Source organism: Somniosus microcephalus, chromosome 24 (assembly GCF_052327205.1).
Source record: "Somniosus microcephalus isolate GS21.2 chromosome 24, FLI_Smic_1.0, whole genome shotgun sequence".
Lineage (NCBI taxonomy): Eukaryota > Metazoa > Chordata > Chondrichthyes > Squaliformes > Somniosidae > Somniosus > Somniosus microcephalus.
The window spans coordinates 58326136-58349149 of NC_141010.1; the positions used below are offsets into that span (position 1 = coordinate 58326136).

Sequence of the window (23014 nt, forward strand, 5' to 3'; positions counted from 1 at the left end):
TGCATTCGTGATCAAACCATTTCTCATTTTTTTGTCTTTTGTAACGTTTCCTCTTCTGTTTCACAAGGTCGGCTTTTACAGCTGCCTCATGGAAGATCATATTAATATCATCTATGGCCATGTTTACACCATCTCTGGTGATCTCATATAGATTTTCTTTAAATTTTGATATTTTACTTGTGAGATCAGGTGAATTTAGTGCTGTGATGAATTTATCTCCACTGTCTGGGGCCCATCTGTATGTCTGGTTTAGTTTATGGAGCTTACTGGGTTCCCTTTTTGTGTCTGTAGTTTGGGCAGAAAGTTTAAGGTACACATTTATTTGGTTATGGTCTGAGAGGGGGGATTGCTGCTGTAGAAGTGCCTTTTTTCTTAGCTCTGGGTAATGACTCAATACACTCTTGGATTCATCAGACGGACAGGCCTTTTATTTCACTTGCAAGGGGAATCAGCACCTCTACTCAAGGGGTGAGGCTACTATTCCAATGATACAGCGTAAGCGTTCCATATTTATACAGTGTAACAAACAAGTTTAATTGACATTCCTTTGTTCCTCTATCAGGATACATTTTAGATTAATCATCAGGTATTAATGACATATTGACAGAAGGATCTGGACACGTAAGTCAACCGTTAATCTATAACAGGGCATGAATCGTGTAACCGGAGGTCCTCTTTAATCTTAATCATGTATTGGGAGGCTAGGTTTGCTTACGGTCACAAGTTGTCAGGTCACTGGTTACTTCAAAGGAACCCATTGTTTCACTTCTACATTCTCATTAGGTGGGCAGACATCTGTTCTTGGCTGTAATCTAAGTACGTGCAATAGCTCTAGTTACACATCGACTCTTGACCGATGTCAAGTCTGAAAACTTTTACCCAGCAAGCACCTGAAATTAACCCCTTATAATATGTAGATTTCCTCACTGCCTGACAGTGAATGCGTTGATATCGCAGGGGTCCATGTCAGTGATTGTATAATCCACCACACTAGACCCAAGAGTTGAGGAATATGTGAGTCTCCCTAAGGAGTCCCCTCTGAACCTACCGTTAACTATGTACAGGCCTAAGGCTCGGCAGAGTTGCACTACCTCCCTGCCGCTTTTATTTATTTCACAGTCAAGGTTGTTCCGATTTGTGATGGCTGGTGTGACATATAAAGGGGTCTGGCCAAACACATGGTTGTTGCCCTGTGGGTCTATGAAGTCAGGTTCACATCCGGTCCTTGCATTTAGGTCCCCACATAGTAGCACCTTTCCTTGGGCCTGGAAATGGCTGATTTCCATGTGGAGAGTTTCAAATAACTCTTCAAAATATGGCGATTCTATTGGAGGTATGTAGATCGCACATAAGTAGACATCTTTTTTAGCTATTCCTATATTTTTATCTAATTTTAGCCATACATGTGATTTCCCCTGTTTTACCGGTGAGATGTGTTTGTCCAATTCTCCTCTATACCACACCAAGATTCCCCCGGAGGTTCTGCCCTTGCGTATCTTCGTGTTCTTTACTGAGGGCACAATGATTTCATGGTACATTGGAGGACAGTGGGTGGGGTGGGCACGTCCTTTTGACACCATGTTTCTGTTAACACAATTATATCAATGTCTTTTATAGATTTTAGGAATTCAGGGTCTGTATTCTTCAGCCCAAAAGTTGAGGAGCGGAGACCCTGGATATTCCAGCAGCTTATGTGGAAAGAACGCATCTATATAGTTCAAAAAACAAAGCAAAATGGACCTATTTTGTGGGACGGGTGTGAAAACACTAGTTTCTATAGATGTACAATGCTAAATGACGATTTAGTATAAATTCCATAAGGCATGCACATACTGCTACCTAATAATAGTAATATAACAATAATAATAATTTAGTACATTCCTATCCTGTTTTCCATCAGGGTGCTTATCATCGTCATGATCTTTCTCAGTTCTTGGTTTACAGTCGCCTGTGGTCTAAAGGGGGGTCTGGGGTCAGGTACAATAGCACGGTTCTGTTGCTGGTTTTGTATAGGGGGGTGGGGGACAGTGGTGGTCCTGTTTGGGTTAGGGCTCCCAATGGTAGAGGGGGTGGGAGGGGTGCGTCCTTTGGCAGTGTTTATGAGGTTTTTTGCGAAGATCCACACCCGCTGTTTGAGTAGATGTAATCCGTCATAGAGGTCCCATGTGTTGATGTTTGGGTGGTGGGCCAGGTGGACGTTGGGGAGGGCAGCACATCCCATGTCGATCTCCCTGTTGGTGTTGTGGATTACATAGGCTAGGGTGTCCTCTCTGGGCAGTAGAGTGGAGATCACAATCCGCGCATCGGGGAATTCCTTGCTGGCCTTCTCCGCCATCCTGCTCACTGCTCTAGCAGTGCCTTCATGTAGGGTGTGCAGGTCGTTTGTGCCTGTGTGGATCACAAGCCATTTTGGGCTTCCAAGGGTTTCTTTGTTCAGGATCTTCATTGCCTGGCCTGTGGTGCTGCACCGTTTTTTCAGGACTTGCTGACCTGGGAACATCCTCTGGGGGTCCAAAAACTTCCCGTTGGAGTCGGTCAGCAGGACCGCCTGAGGGGCTGGCTTTTCAGACTGGGTAGCAGTAGTCTGGGCAGGACTCAACTGAGGGCTGGTTGTTGACCGAGTTGCTGGGGTAGGCTGTGTGACAGGAGGGGGGTTTGGGACCTGCGGTGTGTTCCTGTTCTGGTCGCAAGGCAAAGAGGGTGTGGCATCCTCGTGTGGGGGGACATCCAACGGGTTCTGTGTCCCTGCGTGTGTTGTTTTTGTGTCAGCCGGTTGTTGGACCTTAAGGGGTTTGTGTTGCCTGCTGAGTTCATTTTTCTGCCTTTATAGGGACTCCTCCATTTTGTTTAGCTGAGTACAGAGTTCTTTGATCTCATTTCTTTGCCCCTCCACGATCTCGCTCAACTCGTGGATGGTGGATTCGTTTTCCGTTTTCAGCTGTTTGAGCTCCTCCTTCAATTTCTTGGCCTGTGTTTCCCTGTATTCATTGAAATCGCGTTCTAGCTTGGACAGACTCTCCTTCAGCAGTTGGTTTGCGCTGAGAGGTGTGGGAGGGGTAGAGATGGCCAGGGTGGAGATGGCCAGGGAGGTGTGTGTCTCTGCTGGACTCTCTTCTTCCTCTGCTTGGCTCTCTTCACCCTCTGTTGGGCTCTCCTTTGCCTCATTTCCAGAGGTCCTCTTTGCGCCTGCCTTAACTTTCAACTGGGGGAATTCCTTTTCAAAGGAGCCCAAATTTTCTACATTCCCCTGTATCATGATCTTTCCTTTGTTGTTATAGTAGCTTATAGTTAGCAGGGGGTCATCTTTATCTAGATTTCCATCTTTACATATTTTCAGTCTACCTCCCTTGCCAGTACCTTCACTGAAGACGTGTGCGTAGTTTTTGTATAAAGTATCCTTCCATGAGGGAACGGAGTCAGTGTAGAATATGAGGTTGTTCTTCCTAGTCCCTTTCTGATTGGCATAGTCAACGTAGAGGACCTCTGGGTTATTTTGTAGTGTTTTATCCTTGTGTTTATCCTTTGCCTTTGCACTTTTGCAATGCTCAGGATATATCACTTCCCTGCTCTGTGTCATTGCAGTCGTTTGTTTTTGTCGTAGCTAGATAACTTTTTTTTTTTTTTTTGAGTGTCGTGTTCCACCTTATCCCACTTTTAGGTCCAAAAATTGAGAGTTTTTCAGGGGTTCATCTTAGATACAGCTGCTCTTAAAAGTTTCTCTCTCTCACCGGGTTCCCTTCCCTCTCTCAAATTTTTTGGTCTCTCTCTCTCTCTCTCTCTCTGACTCTCTCACTCACCGGGTTCCCGTCTCATTTCTCGGGCTGTGCCGGTTTTCCCTCTCTGTTCTCGGGTGGTTTCTCTCGGAGTGTCTCTGGGTCTCGGGGCCGCTGTTTCTCTCTCCGGGTCCGGGGCTGTTTCTGGGGCCGCTCTCACTCTCAGGCCCCGCGGTCTCTGGGCCTCACTCTCCGGCCCCGGGCTCTCGGGTTTCAGGCCCCGGTGTTTGCCGGAGTTTCTCAGGCCCCGGAGTTTCTCTCGGTCTCTGGCCTGTTGCGGCCTGTTTCTCTCTCCAGGCCCCGGCCTCGCTCTCCGGGTTTTCTCGCTCTTTGGGCCTCGCTCTTTCCCGGTTTCTCCCCCGAGTTTATTTTTCTGTTTCTCGCGGTTTTTTTCTTTTTCCGGGTTTTTTTTCTCCGGGTTTTTTTTGGCGGGCTTTTTTTCGGTCTCTCTGTCTCTCCCTCTGTTTGCTCTCTCTCTCTCACCCTCTCCCTCTGTTGTTACTGCGCATGCTTTGCCGCCGGTGCCGGGAGGTTCTCAATGCGCATGCGGCTCCTGGGACCGGAAGCAGGAGTCGGGCACACCGGAAGTGTGCGCGGCGGTGAGTGTGAGGGTAAGATTGGCTGTGACCGCCGGAGAGAGGCTGGGTGGAGAGAGGCCGGGGGTGCGGGCTGACCCGGAGCGGGGGGCGCTGGGTCGGTGGGCAGTGTGGAGGCCCCGGTCCGCCGCCTGTCGCTTGTCCCCGGGCGCTGCCCCGCCCCCTGTGGCGGGCGGGCGATACTGCAGGGGCCAGTCTGTTGGAGTCAGTGAATTGTGAAAGACAGACTTGCCTTTCTATAGCGCCTTTCACCACCTCAGGCTGGCCCAAGGCGCTTTACAGCCAGTGAAGTACTTTTTTGAAGTGTAGTCATTGTTGTAATGTAGGAAACGCGGCAGCCAATTTTGCGCACAGCAAGATCCCACAAACAAACGTGATAATGACCAGCTAATCTCATTTACTGATGTTGGCTGAGGGATCAATGTTGGCCAGGACACCGGGGATAACTCCCCTGCTCCTCTTCAAAATAGAGCCACAGGATTGCTTACGTCCACCTGAGAGGGGCCTCGGTTTAACGCCTCATTTCAAAGTCGGCACCTCCGACAGTGCAGCGCTGCGTGAGTCCTGTATTGGAGAGTCAGCCACGATATTTGTGCTCAAGTCTCTGGAGTGGGACTTGAACCCACAACCTTCTGACTCGGAGGCGAGGGTGCTACCAGCTGAGCCATGGCTGATGTTGGGTCAGTTTATTGGGGGCAATTTAAAACAAATGTTATGAATTCTAGCACCAGATACAATCCGTTGTAAAAATCCCATCAAATGGAGTGCAGAAAAAAATAGTTACTTTTCTAGATATTTACCAGATCAATTGGAAATATTGTGCCCTTAGCTGGGGCAGAGGTGGCCATACTGCAGTTGACATCAGTGTCTGTTGGTACAGGGAGCGTTCCCACTCTGATTTCTGGCCTCTGGCTCAAATCTGGAAGTCAACTGAGGACAGGATCAGGCTTGGCTGTGGTGGCCATCATGGGCAGATGTCCTGCCAGCATTCACTGCCCAGGCTCATATGTGAACACTGACCACAAAGTTGGGAGAGGTATCGAGAGCTCTCTGTGGAACTGTAATCCATCTGTGTCCATACTTTTAGAAGAGGAGGGGAAATATTGATGGGCAGGAGTGGTTAAACTGTGTCTAATACATCCTTTGGAAGAAGATTTAATTTGGTACTTGTGTTCTTGTGTGCTCAACTATACATTGGAAGTTTGGGGGGAGTTTAGTTAATACTGAGGCAGACCAACAAAATACAAGACGACATTAATAAATTTGCAGAATGGGCGTACAATTGGCAAATGAATCTCAATATAGATAAGTGTGAGGTGGTGCATTTTGGGAGGAGGAATAAGGTGGCCACATACTCCCTGGAAAATAAGAGTCTAAATGGGGGAGAGGATTAACGAGATCTGGTAGCAACGCAAGTTAACAAGTCCATAAACATGAAAACCAAGCACTGGGGTTCATTTCTAGAGAAATAGAATTCAAAAGCAAGAAAGTTATCTTAAAGTTGGTGAGACCACACTTGGAGCTGTGCAGATTTCTGGTCTCCAGATTACAAGAAGGACTGGGGAAGATGCAACAAAGATGAACAAGGATGATACCAGAATTATCAGGATAGCTTGAATAGGTTGGGGCTCTTTTCTCTAAAAAATGAAAGTGCTGAGGGGGTGATCTGATCGAGGTCTTTATGATCATGAAAGGGTTTGATAGGGTAGACGTAGAGAAGATGTTTCCACCTGTGGGAGAGACCAGAACTAGGGGCCATCAATATAAAATAGTCACTAATAAATCCAATAAGGAATTCAGGAGAATTTTCTTTACCCAGAGAGTGGTTAGGATGTATTTAAGGGGAAGCTAGATAAGTACATGAGGGAGAAAGGAATAGAGGGATATGCTGATAGGGTGAGATGAAGAGGGGCGGGAGGAGGCTCGTGTGGAGCATAAACACCGGCATAGACCTGTTGAGCCGAATGGTTGGCTTCTGTGCTGTACATTCAATGTCATTCTAGTTTGTCCAGGATTGTAAATGTTTTACTGTGTCCACTGTACCAGCTTCATGTTGTCCATTTTTACAGGTGATCGGTGGGACTCGCCGCTATGGCTGCAGTTGCCGCATTTCGAAGTGTTTGCTCGTGGAACAGAAAGTATCTCCTGTCCTCACTGCGGAGTTCAGCCGAGTTGCTGCCAAAGCCCAGAGTTTTACCCCCAGCCTTCATTCCCCTCTCTGTCCAGGCAAGCGGCCAGCGCCGTGCCTTCGCGCCGTGTGCGGAGATCCACACGTCTGCAGCTAATGACGCAGGCCACAACAAGTGGTCAAAGGTGAAACACGTCAAAGGGCCAAAGGACGCTGCCAGGAGTCGAACGTTTGCCAAGTTTGCGATTATGCTTCGTTTAGCTGTGAAAGGTAATGTGGGGACTGCGCTTGCAGGGCGTTAGAAGATTGGAATTCCCTTCCACAAATGGCAATAGATGCTAGGTTAATTGTTAATTTTAAATCTGATATTGATAGATTTTTGTTAACCAAAGATATTAAGGGACATGGGACAAAGGCGGGTATATGGAATTTGGTCACAGATCAGCCATGATCTCATTGAATGGCAGAACTGGCTCGAGGGGCTAAATGGCCTCCTCCTGTTCCTAAGTTTCAGTCCACTTGTATCCTCATTGAATTTGGTTTTTATTTTTTTTCTGGCCCGTGCCCATGCAATTGATCCTGTAGATTATCGGCGCTCGTACACTGAGCACAGTGACAACACTGGGAAAAATTGCCAGATACTTTCTCACGAAGATGATCTAGTCCCTCACTGCTATTGAAAGATATGGATCATCCCCCTTCTGACCGTGACATTGGGTAATGGGCATCTCTGCTGCAAATATTAAACTTTTGAAGTTCAAGTTCAAAATGTTGGTTAGCTGCATGTCATTGTATTCAATGGCCCAGTTAACCAGCTGCATTTATATCGCCCCATTAATCTAAACAAACATCTCGAGATGCTTTGCAGGGTGGGTATGAGGAAAACAGATGCTGTGCCAGGAAGGGAGAGACTTAAGGGGGTGATTGGACGCTTGGTCAAAGAGATGGGTCTTAAAGATAAGAGAGAGGTGGAGGACTTTAGGAAGGGAATTCCAGAGAGTAGCACTGAGGTGGGGAAAGGCTATCCCATCAATGGTGGGATGTAAGTAAAGGGGATGCATAAAAGGTTGGAGTCAGAGGGGACAGGATATAGGGCTGGAGGAGATGGCAGAGGTAGAATGTTTAATATTTAACATTTCCTATATAGAAGTGGTGTGATAACCATTTGATTCCAAGATTTTGTACTCTTTGTGTTTCTAACGCGCGGTATTAGCTGCAGAGTTTGATTGTGAAGGGAATGAGTTAGTGCCTCTGTCTCCACATTGAAGGCCCTGGATACAGATCACTTTTGCTCCAATTCTTTTTGCAGAGGGAGGCTCTAACCCTGAGTTTAACACGCAGCTGGCAAACCTCATTGAGCAGTGCCGAGCCAAGAACATGCCCAAAGTATCCATCGAAGCTGCTATCAAAGGGGCAGTAAGTATGGCGACGCCATCTCATTACCCATTCAGTTTACAATGTAAGGATTCTTCTCTAAACTTGTCTGTTTCATACTCTGTCTGTCTTCAGAAAATTATTGTAATCTGCAATGATAGCAGAATGTTTTTGACCTCATCCAATTTCCTCTTGGGGCATCATGAGTTGTGGAACTGAGACACACAGACCAGGAAGTGTCTGGGTCAGTTACCGACCTCTGCTGAGTGACCTGATCTGGGGCGAGAGAACCAGAAATCAGCCAGGGTTCCAGTTCCTGACCACTATCCAGTGCTGGAAAACGTGCATGTATGGACGACACTAGGATTGCGTTTGATGTGCTGGGCTTCCTGTGAGAAGGCGATGCTTCAGTTGTCTTGGTCGGACCGCAGCTGGACACTGGGTTCAGTTCCGGGCCCCGCACCTCAAGAAGGAAAAACTGGCCTCGGAGGGAGAACAGCGCAGATTCACCAGAATGATACCGGGGATGAAAGGGTTAAATTACGAGGACAGGTTGCAAAAGCTCGGCTTGTATTCCCCTGAGTTTAGATGGTTGAGGGGGTGATCTAATCGAGGTGCTTAAAATGATAAAGGGATTCGATACAGAGAAACTGATACCTCTGGTGGGGGGAATCCAGAACAAGGGGGCAGTGTCTCAAAATTAGAGCCAGGCCGTTCAGGAGTGAAATGTGAGGAAGCACTTTTTCACACAGAGTAGGCGAAATCTGGAACTCTCCCCGAAAGGCTGTGGATGGTGGGGGAACAATTGATATTTTCAAGACTGAGATCAATAGATTTTGTAAGGGATATGGAACTAAAGCAGGTAAGTAGAGTTGAGGTACAGATCAGCCATGATCTAATTAAATGGCAGAGCAGGCTCGAGAGGCTGAATGGCCTCCTCCTGTTCCTATGTTCCCACGCTTTCTATCTAAGCTCTCAGGTGAAGAATGGTCACAGATTCTCCAGTCATTAATCAGCTGTGCAGACCAGGACGGTTCCAGTTCTGGTTCAGTCCCTGGCCAGCTCTGAGCTGGCTCAGTTATGTGATCAGTCAAGAGTGACCCAACTGGCCACACACACTTGTGTGAGGGAGGCCAGGGCTGCTGCTCCTGATCTCCAGCTACTGACCCTTGTAAAAGTGCACAGGGAGGGTTAATGTAGACAAGGAAGGGATACAGATAGAGTCAATATGGATGGAGCTCAAAGATTTAAAAAAATCACTTGCCACATCACAAAAGAGCCGGCGCAGACTCGAAGGGCCGAATGGCCGCCTCCTGTGCTGTACTATTCTATGTTGAGCGAGAACGGGGTTGGGGTTGATTCCCTCCCCTCTTCTCCCGCACCCAATAGTCACAACGCTGCCTACACTCACCATCAAGGCTCAGGTGTGAATAACGGGCACTTGGCTGAGGTCTCGGTCACCGGCACTGGTGGAATCCTGCCCCAGAAGCATGGCACCTATTAGGGAGGGGAGGGGAGAGAATCGGAAAAGCATCAACAACATCAACTATATATTTTTTTTAAAGGGTCCTTGACAGAGGTACGAAGGTCAGCAGTGGAGGTGGAACCAATACCCCAGAAAGTAGCTGATTCCTTGTAGGAAAACTAGATTTACAATATTTAGCACACACACATTAACTGGAATGAGCCTCTCCCTCCACCAACTGGGATACGAGCAATGACGGACAGGTAAAGACCCTCTGGTCCATCCAGCCTGTCCCACAGAATTGTGATACCGCGTGTGTCACAATATCTACACTGCCCTCCAATGTTCCTGTTAAGCTGCGTGGCTGCGCTGCGGTCTGGAGGTCCTGCGCAGGCTGCTCACCAGCATTTCAGTGCAAGAAACCGTGCATGTGCGAAAATTTGAATGCGCCGTGCAGCCACTTAAAGGGACCGCGCGCCCAAAAAACATTAGAGGGAACGTTGCTCTCCACCCCACCAAAACCGTGTGACATACTGTTCGCTCCTACCATTTATAAATGATGCCTGACCCAGCTCACTTCTAATCATCCTGCATAAACCAATTCAATAATAGTTGCATTACCACCAGTCTTGTCACCAGCAGAGTCACAGTACAAGCAGCCTCCTGTCCACACTGGTAGCTAACTGCTTGCGTGTACTGTTATATTTTACTTTGTCTGCACCTTAACTTCACTTTCCTGAAATCATCTTCAAACATTGTTGAGGATTTCAGCTTTCCAAGACCTTCTGATTTAGGTGAATGATGTTTGCCATGAAATATCTTTTCTTAATCAAAGGATTTCATTGGACAGTCTGTCACTCAGACAAGAATTTGAATTCACACCTTCAACACCAGGCCCCTGGAATTATTCTGTGGGATAGCAACGTGTGAACGCGTCGATCTAAATTCTTCCCTGCTGTTTTAGTGGAGGTGTTGAAGTCAACCTACTGGAGAGGAATTTCACAAATGTGTTAAGTGTTTCTCTCACGGTTAACGGTGTAATTCTCAGCCACATTTGGAGCACTGGTCTATAATCTCTCCCCGTCTAGTCCTAATTCTCTCCTCTTAGGCAATCCCTCGGAACCGGCGAGTGGGTGGGGTGCTTGGGTTGACGTGCGCTCCTTCCACTGTTTGCGCTTGGCTTCCGCTTGCTCCTGGCGAAGAGACTCGAGGTGTTCGGCACCTTCCCGGCTGCTTCTCCACTTTGTGCAGTCTTGGGCCAGGATTCTCAGGTGTCGGTGGGGATGTTGCACTTTTTCAAGGAGGCTTTGAGGGTGTCCTTGAAGCGTTTCCTCTGCCCACCTGAGGCTCTCTTGCCGTGTCGGAGCTCCGAATAGAGCGCTTGTTTTGGGAGTCTCATATCGGGCATGCGGACGATGTGGCCCGAACATCGGAGCTGATCGAGCGTGGTCAAAGCTTCGATGCTGGGGATGTTGGCCTGAGCAAGAACACTGACGTTGGTGCGCCTATCCTGCCAATGGATTTGCAGGATCTTGTGGAGGCAGCGTTGGTGGTACCTCTCCAGTGCTTTGAGGTGCCTGCTGTACATGGTCCATGTCTCTGAAGCATACAGGAGGGCGGGTATCACCACTGCTCTGTAGACCATGAGCATGGTGCTGGGTTTGAGGTCCTGGTCTTCAAACACTCTTCCTCAGGCGATCGAAGGCTGCAGTGGCACACTGAAGGCGGTGTTGGACTTCGTCATCGACGTCTGCCCTTGCTGACAGTATGCTCCCGAGGTATGGAAAGTGGTCCACATTGCCCAAGGCCTTGTCGTGGATTTTGATAATTGGGGGGCAGTACTGTGTGGCGGGGCAGGTTGGTAGAGGACCTTTGTCTTACGGGTGTTTAGTGTAAGGCCCATGCTCTCGTACGCTTCGGTGAAGGTGTTGACGATGGTTTGGAGTTCGATTCAGAGTGAGCGCAGACATAAGCGCCGTCTGCATACTGCAATTCGATGACAGAGGACGGGACGACCTTGGATCTGGACTGGAGGCGACGGAGGTTGAAACACTACACTGAGCCCTTTATTATTCTTGCAAGGCTCTAGAGTGTCACTTGAGAAATTGTATCTGCCACGTTAATGTTTCTGTATTAAACTCCCCCCATCTCACACTCACACTGTGTGTGTATGGCAGAGTGTTTTGTCAACTGATAATTTTGTCTAATGTGTCAGCTGTGGCTCAGTGGGCAGCTTGTCTCTGAGTCAGAAGGTCGTGGGTTCAAGTCCCACTCCAGGGACTTGAGCACATAAATCTAGGCTGACACTCCAGTGCAGTGCTGAGGGAGTGCTGCACTGCCAGAGGTGCCGTGTTTCAGATGAGACGTTAAACCGAGGCCCCGTCTGCTCTCTCAGGTGGATGTAAAAGATCCCATGGCACTATTTCAAGAAGAGCAGGGGAGTTCTCCCCGGTGTCCTGGCCAATATTTATCCCTCAATCAACATAACAAAAACAGATTATCTGGTCATTATCACATTGTTGTTTGTGGGAGCTTGCTGTGTGCAAATTGACTGCCGCGTTTCCCACATTACAATAGTGACTCCACTTCAAATAGTACTTCATTGGCTGTAAAGTGCTTTGAGACGCCGGTGATCGTGAAAGGCGCTATAGAAATGCAAGACTTTCTTTGAGAGCTAATCCCCACAATGCTTTCAGACAGAGAAAAGAGCACCCTCTTTTTTTTTAACGTGTGTTACATATCTCAATCCAGATTCTGAAGGTTGTTTGACCAGGGCAGAGATTTTTTTCCTTTATCTGGTCGATCCCAGCTGCTGCTCTGTGCAGTGTTTATTTGATTTGAGCCCCGGAATCGTGCACTGAAATGAATTAATTCTATGGTCGGATTCCCCACAACTGTCTCACGGCCTTCCGGAGGAGAGGACAGATAATTGAGCTGTAAACAGTTAAAGCTTAACCTTTTCTGCTGTCGGCTTTTTTTTGTGAGGAAGAAAAGAAAGACAGAACTTGCATTTTATATCGCGCCTTTCATGACCTCAGGATGTCCCAAAGCACTTTACAGCCTTCATTAGTTTTTTTGAAGGGTCGTTACTGTTGTAATGTAGGAAACACGGCAGCCAATTTACACACAGCAAGGTCCCACAAACAACAATGACCAGATAATCTATTTTTAATGATAATGGTTAAGGGATAAATGTTGGCCAGGACACCGGGGATAACTTCCCTGCTCTCCTTCGAAATAGTGCCAAGGAATCTTTTACAACCACCTGAGAGAGCAGCGGGGCCTCGGTTTAACGTCTGATCTGAAAGACAGCAGCTCCGATAGTGCAGCGCTCCCTCAGCACTGCACTGGAGTGTCAGCCTGGATTATGTGTTCAAGTCTCTGGAGTGGTGCTTGAACCCACAATCTTCTGACTCAGAGGCGAGAGTGTGCTACCACCTGAGTCACGGCTGTCCCCTCTGAGGGTGAGGGTGAATCCCTCTGTTTTCCCCCCACTCCCCTTTTGGTGTCTCTTAGCCCCGAGTGGGGAAGATGTGCCGGGCAATGTGCAGACAGGTTCTAGGGGGCACTCGACTGCAGCCTGGTGATGGTTTCCTTGTAATTTTTCCTCCACTTAGCCGCTTCCGACAGCTGCATGGCTGAGATGGGAGGTGGGGACACTTCTCTCAGCAGGAGGGAGGTGGGGCCTGTGCAGTGGCACACTGTGCTGTTACTGCGTGACACATGGTGCACTGAACGCTGCCCTTTCTGCTAATACTTCGGTCGGGGCTTAGCCTCTGATTAACCCCGCACGTTGCCTGCTTTTCCAGAAGTCGAAGCCTTCCACCTATTCGCTGTACGAAGGGAGAGGCCCCGGGGGATCGTCTCTGCTGATTGAAGTCCTAACCGACAACAACAGCCGCTCGCATCAGGAGATAAAGAGCATCCTGAACAAAAATGGGTAAGAACGGACTGAGGATTCGCTTCACAAACCCCAATCGGCACCTGGTCCTGCGCTGCCACTCGCAGAGCCTGACCCCCATTGACATCAATGGTGTGGGGAAGGCAGTCTGTTCGCATGTGGGGATACAGAACATGTTAGAATACCAACGTCCAGCTCGGGGTTTGGAATGCAAAGCAAACAGGACGAATGAGCTCCTGGACTGCTTTCAATCGGCTGAGGGGGTCGCAGAGGAATTTTCAAGAGGTTCCCCCCCCCCCCCCCCGGTTATTTGCCCTGGGGTTTTACCTCTCTCAGGGGATTACATGGCTGCTGGGGGTGGGAAGTGTCTAGTCGTGATGCTCCGGCCATCGTGTGTGGGGCAGGCCTGATGGACCAGCTGGTCTTTTCCTGCCCGATATCCCTGTATTTTGGTACGAATGTCCCCTCTCTGACAGTTGACGAGGCTCCTAGATATAAATGTTGGTGGCCCACCCCACCTTCGTCTGTCGCAGTGATGTGTCTCCATGTCGAACTGCCCTCCTTTAGCCCCATTGTGGTATTGAGAGGCCACTGGTAAGAAGGAGCAGGAAAGAAAGACTTGCATTTATATAGCGCCTTTCATGACCTCGGGACGTCCCAAAGCCCTTTACAGCCAATGAAATACTTCTGAAGTGTAGTCACCGTTGTAATGTAGGAAACATTGCTGAGGTGGAAATGCGATGTTCTGAGGGTGGGGCTGTAGTTCCCAGTTAGGGCAGTACTGAAGGAGCTGTGCATCGTAACAGACTTGGGACTTGCTTCACGTAGAAAAAAACTTGTTCCATCTCGCTCGCTGCTGTTGCTGCGTGCAGTGTGACCATATGCCTGACCCCACATTTTACCCGGCTGTGCTTTAGGAGTCATTTCACCCCCCTCTCTCTCTGAGATTGCCAGGCTGCACTGATCCCCATTCAGCAGCTTGCTCGTTCTCTGGCACAGTGACTGACTGCAGCGTTTGGTTGTGGATTTGCACTCAATCCCGTTTTTCGCACACCGCCCGCTGATTTGCCGACAATGATCGTGTTAAGGTGATACCACGAATCACCCCTGACACTATTTGTACCCCAGTTCTGATCACCCCTGACACTATTTGTACCCTGGTGCAAGATCACACCTGACACTTGACTCTACTCAGAGCTTTTGAGCAGTTACTTTGCCCCTCGTCCTGGGCCTGAGATTGGTGTGTGGTGTGATGTGGGGCAGCTAAGTTTTATTCATTCACATGTGAGCATCGCTGGCAAGGCCAGCATTTATTGCCCATTCCTGATTGCCCTCGAGAAGGTGCTGGTGAGCCGCCGCCTTGAATACAACTGAGTGGCTTGCGAGGCCATTTCAGAGGTCAGTTAAGAGTCAACCACATTTCTGGAGTCACAGATAGGGCAGACCAGGTAAGGACGGCAGGTTTCCTTCCCTAAAGGACGCTAGTGAACCAGGTGGGTTTTTATGACGGTAGTTTCATGGTCACCACCACAAGCTTTTTATTTGAATTTGAATTGGGATTGGGACTCATGTCTCTGGATCATTAGTCCAGGTCTCTAGACTACTGGTCCAGTAACGTCACCACTAATCTACCGTACCCCTATATACGTGAGGAGCGAGCTCAACAAGCTGGTGTGGGGCTGGGGACAAGAAATAGCGATGTGTTAAATGATGTGAGGGTATTGGGTGAAGGGAGGACGGTGTGCAGCACTGAATTCTGATGTTTCAGCTGCAGTCTGGGTAGAGTTAGGGATAGTTTTCATCTGTTGGTACCAATCCATTATAGTGTGCTGTCATCGTCAGGGGAACGCTGTGTGATGGAGCGCGCCACTGCTTTGAGAGGAAAGGTGTGGTGACGGTGAACGGCCTGGATAAGGACGGTCAGGAGATTGAGTTGGAGCGTGCTCTGGAGCTGGCAATTGAAGCTGGGTCAGAGGATGTTAAACAAGCTGAGGATGAAGAAGACAAGGTGATCCTGAAGGTGAGAACAGCCTCTTTTAGATTTAACTCCTTTTGAACAGGGTGGAACTGTGTAATTTGGGCGCTGTATGTACGTCTTCTCAGCAGCGGCACTGTGGAAAGGATGACTGAATTGTACCATCTGTGATATGTGTGTCTGACAGCCATCAACACTCCAGGGCAGGTACAGCACGGGTTTAGATACAGAGTAAACCTCACTCTACACTGTCCCAGCAAACACTCCCAGGACAGGTACAGCACGGGTTAGATACAGAGTAAAGCTCCCTCTACACTGGCCCATCAAACACTCCCAGGACAGGTACAACACGGGTTAGATACAGAGTAAATCTCCCTCTACACTGTCCCATCAAACACCCCCAGGGCAGGTACAGCACGGGTTAGATACAGAGTAAATCTCCCTCTACACTGTCCCATCAAACACTCCCAGGGCAGGTACAGCACGGGTTAGATACAGAGTAAATCTCCCGCTACACTGTCCCATCAAACACTCCCAGGGCAGGTACAGCACGGGTTAGATACAGAGTAAAACTCCCTCTACACTGTCCCATCAAACACTCCCAGGGCAGGTACAGCACAGGTTAGATACAGAGTAAAGCTCCCTCTACACTGTCCCATCAAACACTCCCAGGGCAGGTACAGCACGGGTTAGGTACAGAGTAAAGCTCCCTCTACACTGTCCCATCAAACACTCCCAGGGCAGGTACAGTATGGGTTAGATACAGATTAAAGCTCCCTCTACACTGTCCCATCAAACACTCCCAGGGCAGGTACAGCACGGGTTAGGTACAGAGTAAAGCTCCCTCTGCACTGTCCCATCAAACACTCCCAGGACAGTTACAGCACGGGTTAGATACAGAGTAAAGCTTCCTCTACACTGTCCCATCAAACACTCCCAGGGCAGGTACAGCACGGGTTAGGTACAGAGTAAAGCTCCCTCTACACTGTCCCATCAAACACTCCCAGGGCAGGTACAGTATGGGTTAGATACAGAGTAAAGCTCCCTCTACACTGTCCCATCAAACACTCCCAGGGCAGGTACAGCACGGGTTAGGTACAGAGTAAAGCTCCCTCTGCACTGTCCCATCAAACACTCCCAGGACAGTTACAGCACGGGTTAGATACAGAGTAAAGCTTCCTCTACACTGTCCCATCAAACACTCCCAGGGCAGGTACAGCACGGGTTAGATACAGAGTAAATCTCCCTCTACACTGTTCCATCAAACACTCCCAGGGAAGGTACAGCACGGGTTAGATACAGAGTAAAGCTCCCTCTACACTGTCCCATGAAACACTCCCAGGGCAGGTACAGCACGGGTTAGGGGCAGGTACAGCACGGGTTAGATACAGAGTAAAGCTCCCTCTGCACTGTCCCATCAAACACTCCCAGGGCAGGTACAGCATGGGTTAGATACAGAGTAAATCTCCCTCTACACTGTCCCATCAAACACTCCCAGGGCAGGTACAGCACGGGTTAGATACAGAGTAAAGCTCCCTCTACACTGTCCCATCAAACACTCCCAGGGCAGGTACAGCACGGGTTAGATACAGAGTAAAACTCCCTCTACACTGTCCCATCAAACACTCCCAGGGCAGGTACAGCACGGGTTAGATACATAGTAAAGCTCTCTCTACTCTGTCCCATCAAACACTCCCAGGGCAGGTACAGCACGGGTTAGATGCAGAGTAAAACTCCCTCTACACTGTCCCATCAAACACTCCCAGGGCAGGTACAGCACGGGTTAGATACAGAGTAAAGCTCCCTCTACACTGTCCCATCAAACACTCCCAGGGCAGGTACAGCACGGGTTAGATAAAGAGTAAAACTCCCTCTACACTGTCCCATCAAACACTCCCAGGGCAGGTACAGCACGGGTTAGGGGCAGGTACAGTATGGGTTAGATACAGAGTAAAGCTCCCTCTGCACTGTCCCATCAAACACTCCCAGGACAGTTACAGCACGGGTTAGATACAGAGTAAAGCTTCCTCTACACTGTCCCATCAAACACTCCCAGGGCAGGTACAGCACGGGTTAGATACAGAGCAAATCTCCCTCTACACTGTTCCATCAAACACTCCCAGGGAAGGTACAGCACGGGTTAGATACAGAGTAAAGCTCCCTCTACACTGTCCCATCAAACACTCCCAGGGCAGGTACAGCATGGGTTAGATACAGAGTAAAGCTCCCTCTACACTGTCCCATTAAACACTCCCAGGGCAGGTACAGCACGGGTTAGATACAGAGTAAAACTCCCTCTACACTGTCCCATCAAACACTCCCAGGGCAGGTACAGCACGGGTTAGATACAGAGTAAAACTCCCTCTACACTGTCCCATCAAACACTCCCAGGGCAGGTACAGCACGGGTTACATACAGAGTAAAGCTCCCTCTACACTGTCCCATCAAACACTCCCAGGGCAGGTACAGCACGGGTTAGATACAGAGTAAAGCTCCCTCTACACTGTCCCATGAAACACTCCCAGGGCAGGTACAGCACGGGTTCGGGGCAGGTACAGCACGGGTTAGATACAGAGTAAAGCTCCCTCTGCACTGTCCCATCAAACACTCCCAGGGCAGGTACAGCACGGGTTAGATACAGAGTAAAGCTCCCTCTACACTATCCCATCAAACACTCCCAGGGCAGGTACAGCACAGGTTAGATACAGAGTAAATCTCCCTCCACACTGTCCCATCAAACAGTCCCAGGGCAGGTACCGCACGGGTTAGATACAGAGTAAAACTTCCTCTACACTGTCCCATCAAACACTCCCAGGGCAGGTACAGCAAGGGTTAGATACAGAGTAAAACTCCCTCTACACTGTCCCATCAAACACTCCCAGGGCAGGTACAGCACGGGTTAGATACAGAGTAAAGCTCCCTCTACACTGTCCCATCAAACACTCCCAGGGCAGGTACAGCACGGGTTAGATACAGAGTAAAACTCCCTCTCCACTGTCCCATCAAACACTCCCAGGGCAGGTACAGCACGGGTTAGGGGCAGGTACAGCACGGGTTAGATACAGAGTAAAGCTCCCTCTGCACTGTCCCATCAAACACTCCCAGGGCAGGTACAGCATGGGTTAGATACAGAGTAAATCTCCCTCTACACTGTCCCATCAAACACTCCCAGGGCATGTACAGCACGGGTTAGATAGAGAGTAAAGCTCCCTCTACACTGTCCCATCAAACACTCCCAGGGCAGGTACAGCAAGGGTTAGATACAGAGTAAAACTCCCTCTACACTGTCCCATCAAACACTCCCAGGGCAGGTACAGCACGGGTTAGATACAGAGTAAAGCTCCCTCTACACTGTCCCATCAAACACTCCCAGGGCAGGTACAGCACGGGTTAGATACAGAGTAAAACTCCCATTACACTGTCCCATGAAACACTCCCAGGACAGTTACAGCACGGGTTAGATACAGAGTAAAGCTCCCTCTATACTGTCCCATCGAACACTCCCAGGGCAGGTACAGCACGGGTTAGATACAGAGTAAAACTCCCTCTGCACTGTCCCATCAAACACTCCCAGGACAGTTACAGCACGGGTTAGATACAGAGTAAAGCTCCCTCTACACTGTCCCATCAAACACTCCCAGGGCAGGTACAGCACGGGTTAGATACAGTGTAAATCTCCCTCTACACTGTCCCATCAAACACTCCCAGGGCAGGTACAGCACGGGTTAGATACAGAGTAAAACTCCCTCTACACTGTCCCATCAAACACTCCCTGGGCAGGTACAGCACGGGTTAGATACAGAGTAATGCTCCCTCTACATTGTCCCATCAAACACTCCCAGGGCAGGTACAGCACGGGTTAGATACAGAGTAAAGCTCCCTCTACACTGTCCCATCAAACACTCCCAGGGCAGGTACAGCACGGGTTAGATACAGAGTAAATCTCCCTCTACACTGTCCCATCAAACACTCCCAGGGCAGGTACAGCACGGGTTAGATACAGAGTAAAGCTCCCTCTACACTATCCCATCAAACACTCCCAGGGCAGGTACAGCACGGGTTAGATACAGAGTAAAGCTCCCTCTACACTGTCCCATCAAACACTCCCAGGGCAGGTACAGCATGGGTTAGATACAGAGTAAAACTCCCTCTACACTGTCCCATCAAACACTCCCAGGACAGTTACAGCATGGGTTAGATACAGAGTAAAGCTCCCTCTACACTGTCCCATCAAACACTCCCAGGGCAGGTACAGCACGGGTTAGATACAGAGCAAAGCTCCCTCTGCACTGTCCCATCAAACACTCCCAGGGCAGGTACAGCACGGGTTAGATACAGAGTAAAACTCCCTCTACACTGTCCCATCAAACACTCCCAGGGCAGGTACAGCACGGGTTAGATACAGAGTAAAACTCCCTCTACACTGTCCCATGAAACACTCCCAGGACAGTTACAGCACGGGTTAGATACAGAGTAAAGCTCTCTCTACACTGTCCCATCAAACACTCCCAGGGCAGGTACAGCACGGGTTAGATACAGAGTAAATCTCCCTCTACACTGTCCCATCAAACACTCCCAGGGCAGGTCCAGCACGGGTTAGATACAGAGTAAATCTCCCTCTACACTGTCCCATCAAACACTCCCAGGGCAGGTACAGCACGGGTTAGATACAGAGTAAAGCTCCCTCTACACTGTCCCATCAAACACTCCCAGGGCAGGTACAGCACGGGTTAGATACATTGTAAAGCTCCCTCTGCACTGTCCCATCAAACACTCCCAGGGCAGGTCCAGCACGGGTTAGATACAGAGTAAAACTCCCTCTACACTGTCCCATCAAACACTCCCAGGACAGTTACAGCACGGGTTAGATACAGAGTAAAGCTCCCTCTACACTCTTCCATCAAACACTCGCAGGGCAGGTACAGCACGGGTTAGATACAGAGTAAATCTCCCTCTACACTGTCCCATCAAACACTCCCAGGGCAGGTACAGCACGGGTTAGATACAGAGTAAAGCTCCCTCTACACTGTCCCATCAAACACTCCCAGGGCAGGTACAGCACGGGTTAGATACAGAGTAAAACTCCCTCTACACTGTCCCATCAAACACTCCCAGGACAGTTACAGCACGGGTTAGATACAGAGTAAATCTCCCTCTACACTGTCCCATCAAACACTCCCAGGGCAGGTACAGCATGGGTTAGATACAGAGTAAAGCTCCCTCGACACTGTCCCATCAAACACTCCCAGGGCAGGTACAGCAAGGGTTAGATACAGAGTAAAACTCCCTCTACACTGTCCCATCAAACACTCCCAGTGCAGGTACAGCACGGGTTAGATACAGAGTTAAGCTCCCTCTGCACTGTCCCATCAAACACTCCCAGGGCAGGTACAGCACGGGTTAGATACAGAGTAAAGCTCCCTCTACACTGTCCCATCAAACACTCCCAGGGCAGGGACAGCACAGGTTAGATACAGAGTAAAACTCCCTCTACACTGTCCCATCAAACACTCCCAGGACAGTTACAGCACGGGTTAGATACAGAGTAAAGCTCCCTCTACACTGTCCCAGCAAACACTTCCAGGGCAGGTACAGCACGGGTTAGATACAGAGTAAAACTCCCTCTACACTGTCCCATCAAACACTCCCAGGGCAGGTACAGCACGGGTTAGATACAGAGTAAAGCTCCCTCTACACTGGCACATCAAACACTCCCAGGGCAGGTACAACACGGGTTAGATACAGAGTAAATCTCCCTCTGCACTGTCCCATCAAACACTCCCAGGGCAGGTACAGCACGGGTTAGATGCAGAGTAAAGCTCCCTCTACACTGGCCCATCAAACACTCCCAGGACAGGTACAACACGGGTTAGATACAGAGTAAATCTCCCTCTACACTGTCCCATCAAACACTCCCAGGGCAGGTACAGCACGGGTTAGATACAGAGTAAAGCTCCCTCTACACTGTCCCATCAAACACTCCCAGGGCAGGTACAGCACGGGTTAGATACAGAGTAAAGCTCCCTCTACACTGTCCCATCAAACACTCCCAGGGCAGGTACAGCACGGGTTAGATACAGAGTAAAACTCCCATTTCACTGTCCCATGAAACACTCCCAGGACAGTTACAGCACGGGTTAGATACAGAGTAAAGCTCCCTCTATACTGTCCCATCAAACACTCCCAGGGCAGGTACAGCACGGGTTAGGGGCAGGTACAGCACGGGTTAGATACAGAGTAAAGCTCCCTCTGCACTGTCCCATCAAACACTCCCAGGCCAGGTACAGCACGGGTTAGATACAGAGTAAAGCTCCCTCTACACTATCCCATCAAACACTCCCAGGGCAGGTACAGCACAGGTTAGATACAGAGTAAAGCTCCCTCTGCACTGTCCCATCAAACACTCCCAGGGCAGGTACAGCACGGGTTAGATACAGAGTAAAACTCCCTCTACACTCTCCCATCAAACACTCCCAGGACAGTTACAGCACGGGTTAGATACAGAGTAAAGCTCCCTCTACACTGTCCCATGAAACACTCCCAGGGCAGGTACAGCACGGGTTAGGGGCAGGTACAGCACAGGTTAGATGCAGAGTAAAGCTCCCTCTACACTATCCTATCAAACACTCCCAGGGCAGGTACAGCACAGGTTAGATACAGAGTAAAGCTCCCTCTGCACTGTCCCATCAAACACTCCCAGGTCAGGTACAGCACGGGTTAGATACAGAGTAAAACTCCCTCTACACTGTCCCATCAAACACTCCCAGGGCAGGTACAGCACGGGTTAGATACAGAGTAAAGCTCCCTCTACACTGTCCCATCAAACACTCCCAGGGCAGGTACAGCACGGGTTAGATACAGAGTAAAGCTCCCTCTACACTGTCCCATCAAACACTCCCAGGGCAGGTACAGCACGGGTTAGATACAGAGTAAAGCTCCCTCTACACTGTCCCATCAAACACTCCCAGGGCAGGTACAGCACGGGTTAGATACAGAGTAAAGCTCCCTCTACACTATCCCATCAAACACTCCCAGGGCAGGTACAACACGGGTTAGATGCAGAGTAAAGCTCCCTCTGCACTGTCCCATCAAACACACCCAGGACAGGTACAGCACGGGTTAGATACAGAGTAAAGCTCCCTCTACACTGTCCCATCAAACGCTCCCAGGGCAGGTACAGCACGGGTTAGATACAGAGTAAAGCTCCCTCTACACTGTCCCATCAAACACTCCCAGGGCAATTACAGCACGGGTTAGATACAGAGTAAAGCTCCCTCTACACTGTCCCATCAAACACTCCCAGGACAGGTACAGCATGGGTTAGATACAGAGTAAAGCTCCCTCTACACTGTCCCATCAAACACTCCCAGGGCAGGTACAGCACGGGTTAGATACAGAGTAAAACTCCCTCTACACTGTCCCATCAAACACTCCCAGGACAGTTACAGCACGGGTTAGATACAGAGTAAAGCTCCCTCTACACTGTCCCATCAAACACTCCCAGGACAGTTACAGCACGGGTTAGATACAGAGTAAAGCTCCCTCTACACTGTCCCATCAAACACTCCCAGGGCAGGTACAGCACGGGTTAGATACAGAGTAAAACGCCCTCTACACTGTCCCATCAAACACTCCCAGGGTAGGTACAGCACGGGTTAGATACAGAGTAAAACTCCCTCTACACTGTCCCATCGAACACTCCCAGGGCAGGTACAGCACGGGTTAGATACAGAGTAAAACTCCCTCTGCACTGTCCCATCAAACACTCCCAGGACAGTTACAGCATGGGTTAGATACAGAGT

At 49.4% G+C, this 23014-nt stretch overlaps 1 protein-coding gene across 5 annotated transcripts in view; it reads left to right on the forward strand.

Moving 5' to 3' along the window:
- Positions 1-4449: 4449 nt before the first annotated feature.
- taco1 (translational activator of mitochondrially encoded cytochrome c oxidase I) overlaps positions 4450-23014 on the forward strand; it is a 42688-nt gene continuing 24123 nt past the window's right edge. For 3 of the 5 annotated variants that reach the window (XR_015073489.1, XR_015073486.1, XM_085966641.1), the window contains exons 1-5: positions 4497-5405; positions 6439-6767; positions 7807-7913; positions 13146-13276; positions 15080-15257. Coding sequence is in view for 1 of the 5 variants with exons in the window: in XM_085966641.1 (XP_085822767.1) it covers positions 6461-6767; positions 7807-7913; positions 13146-13276; positions 15080-15257 (723 nt within the window). In the remaining 4 variants the exon portion in view is untranslated. The other 2 variants (XR_015073487.1, XR_015073488.1) reach the window with 2 other exon arrangements.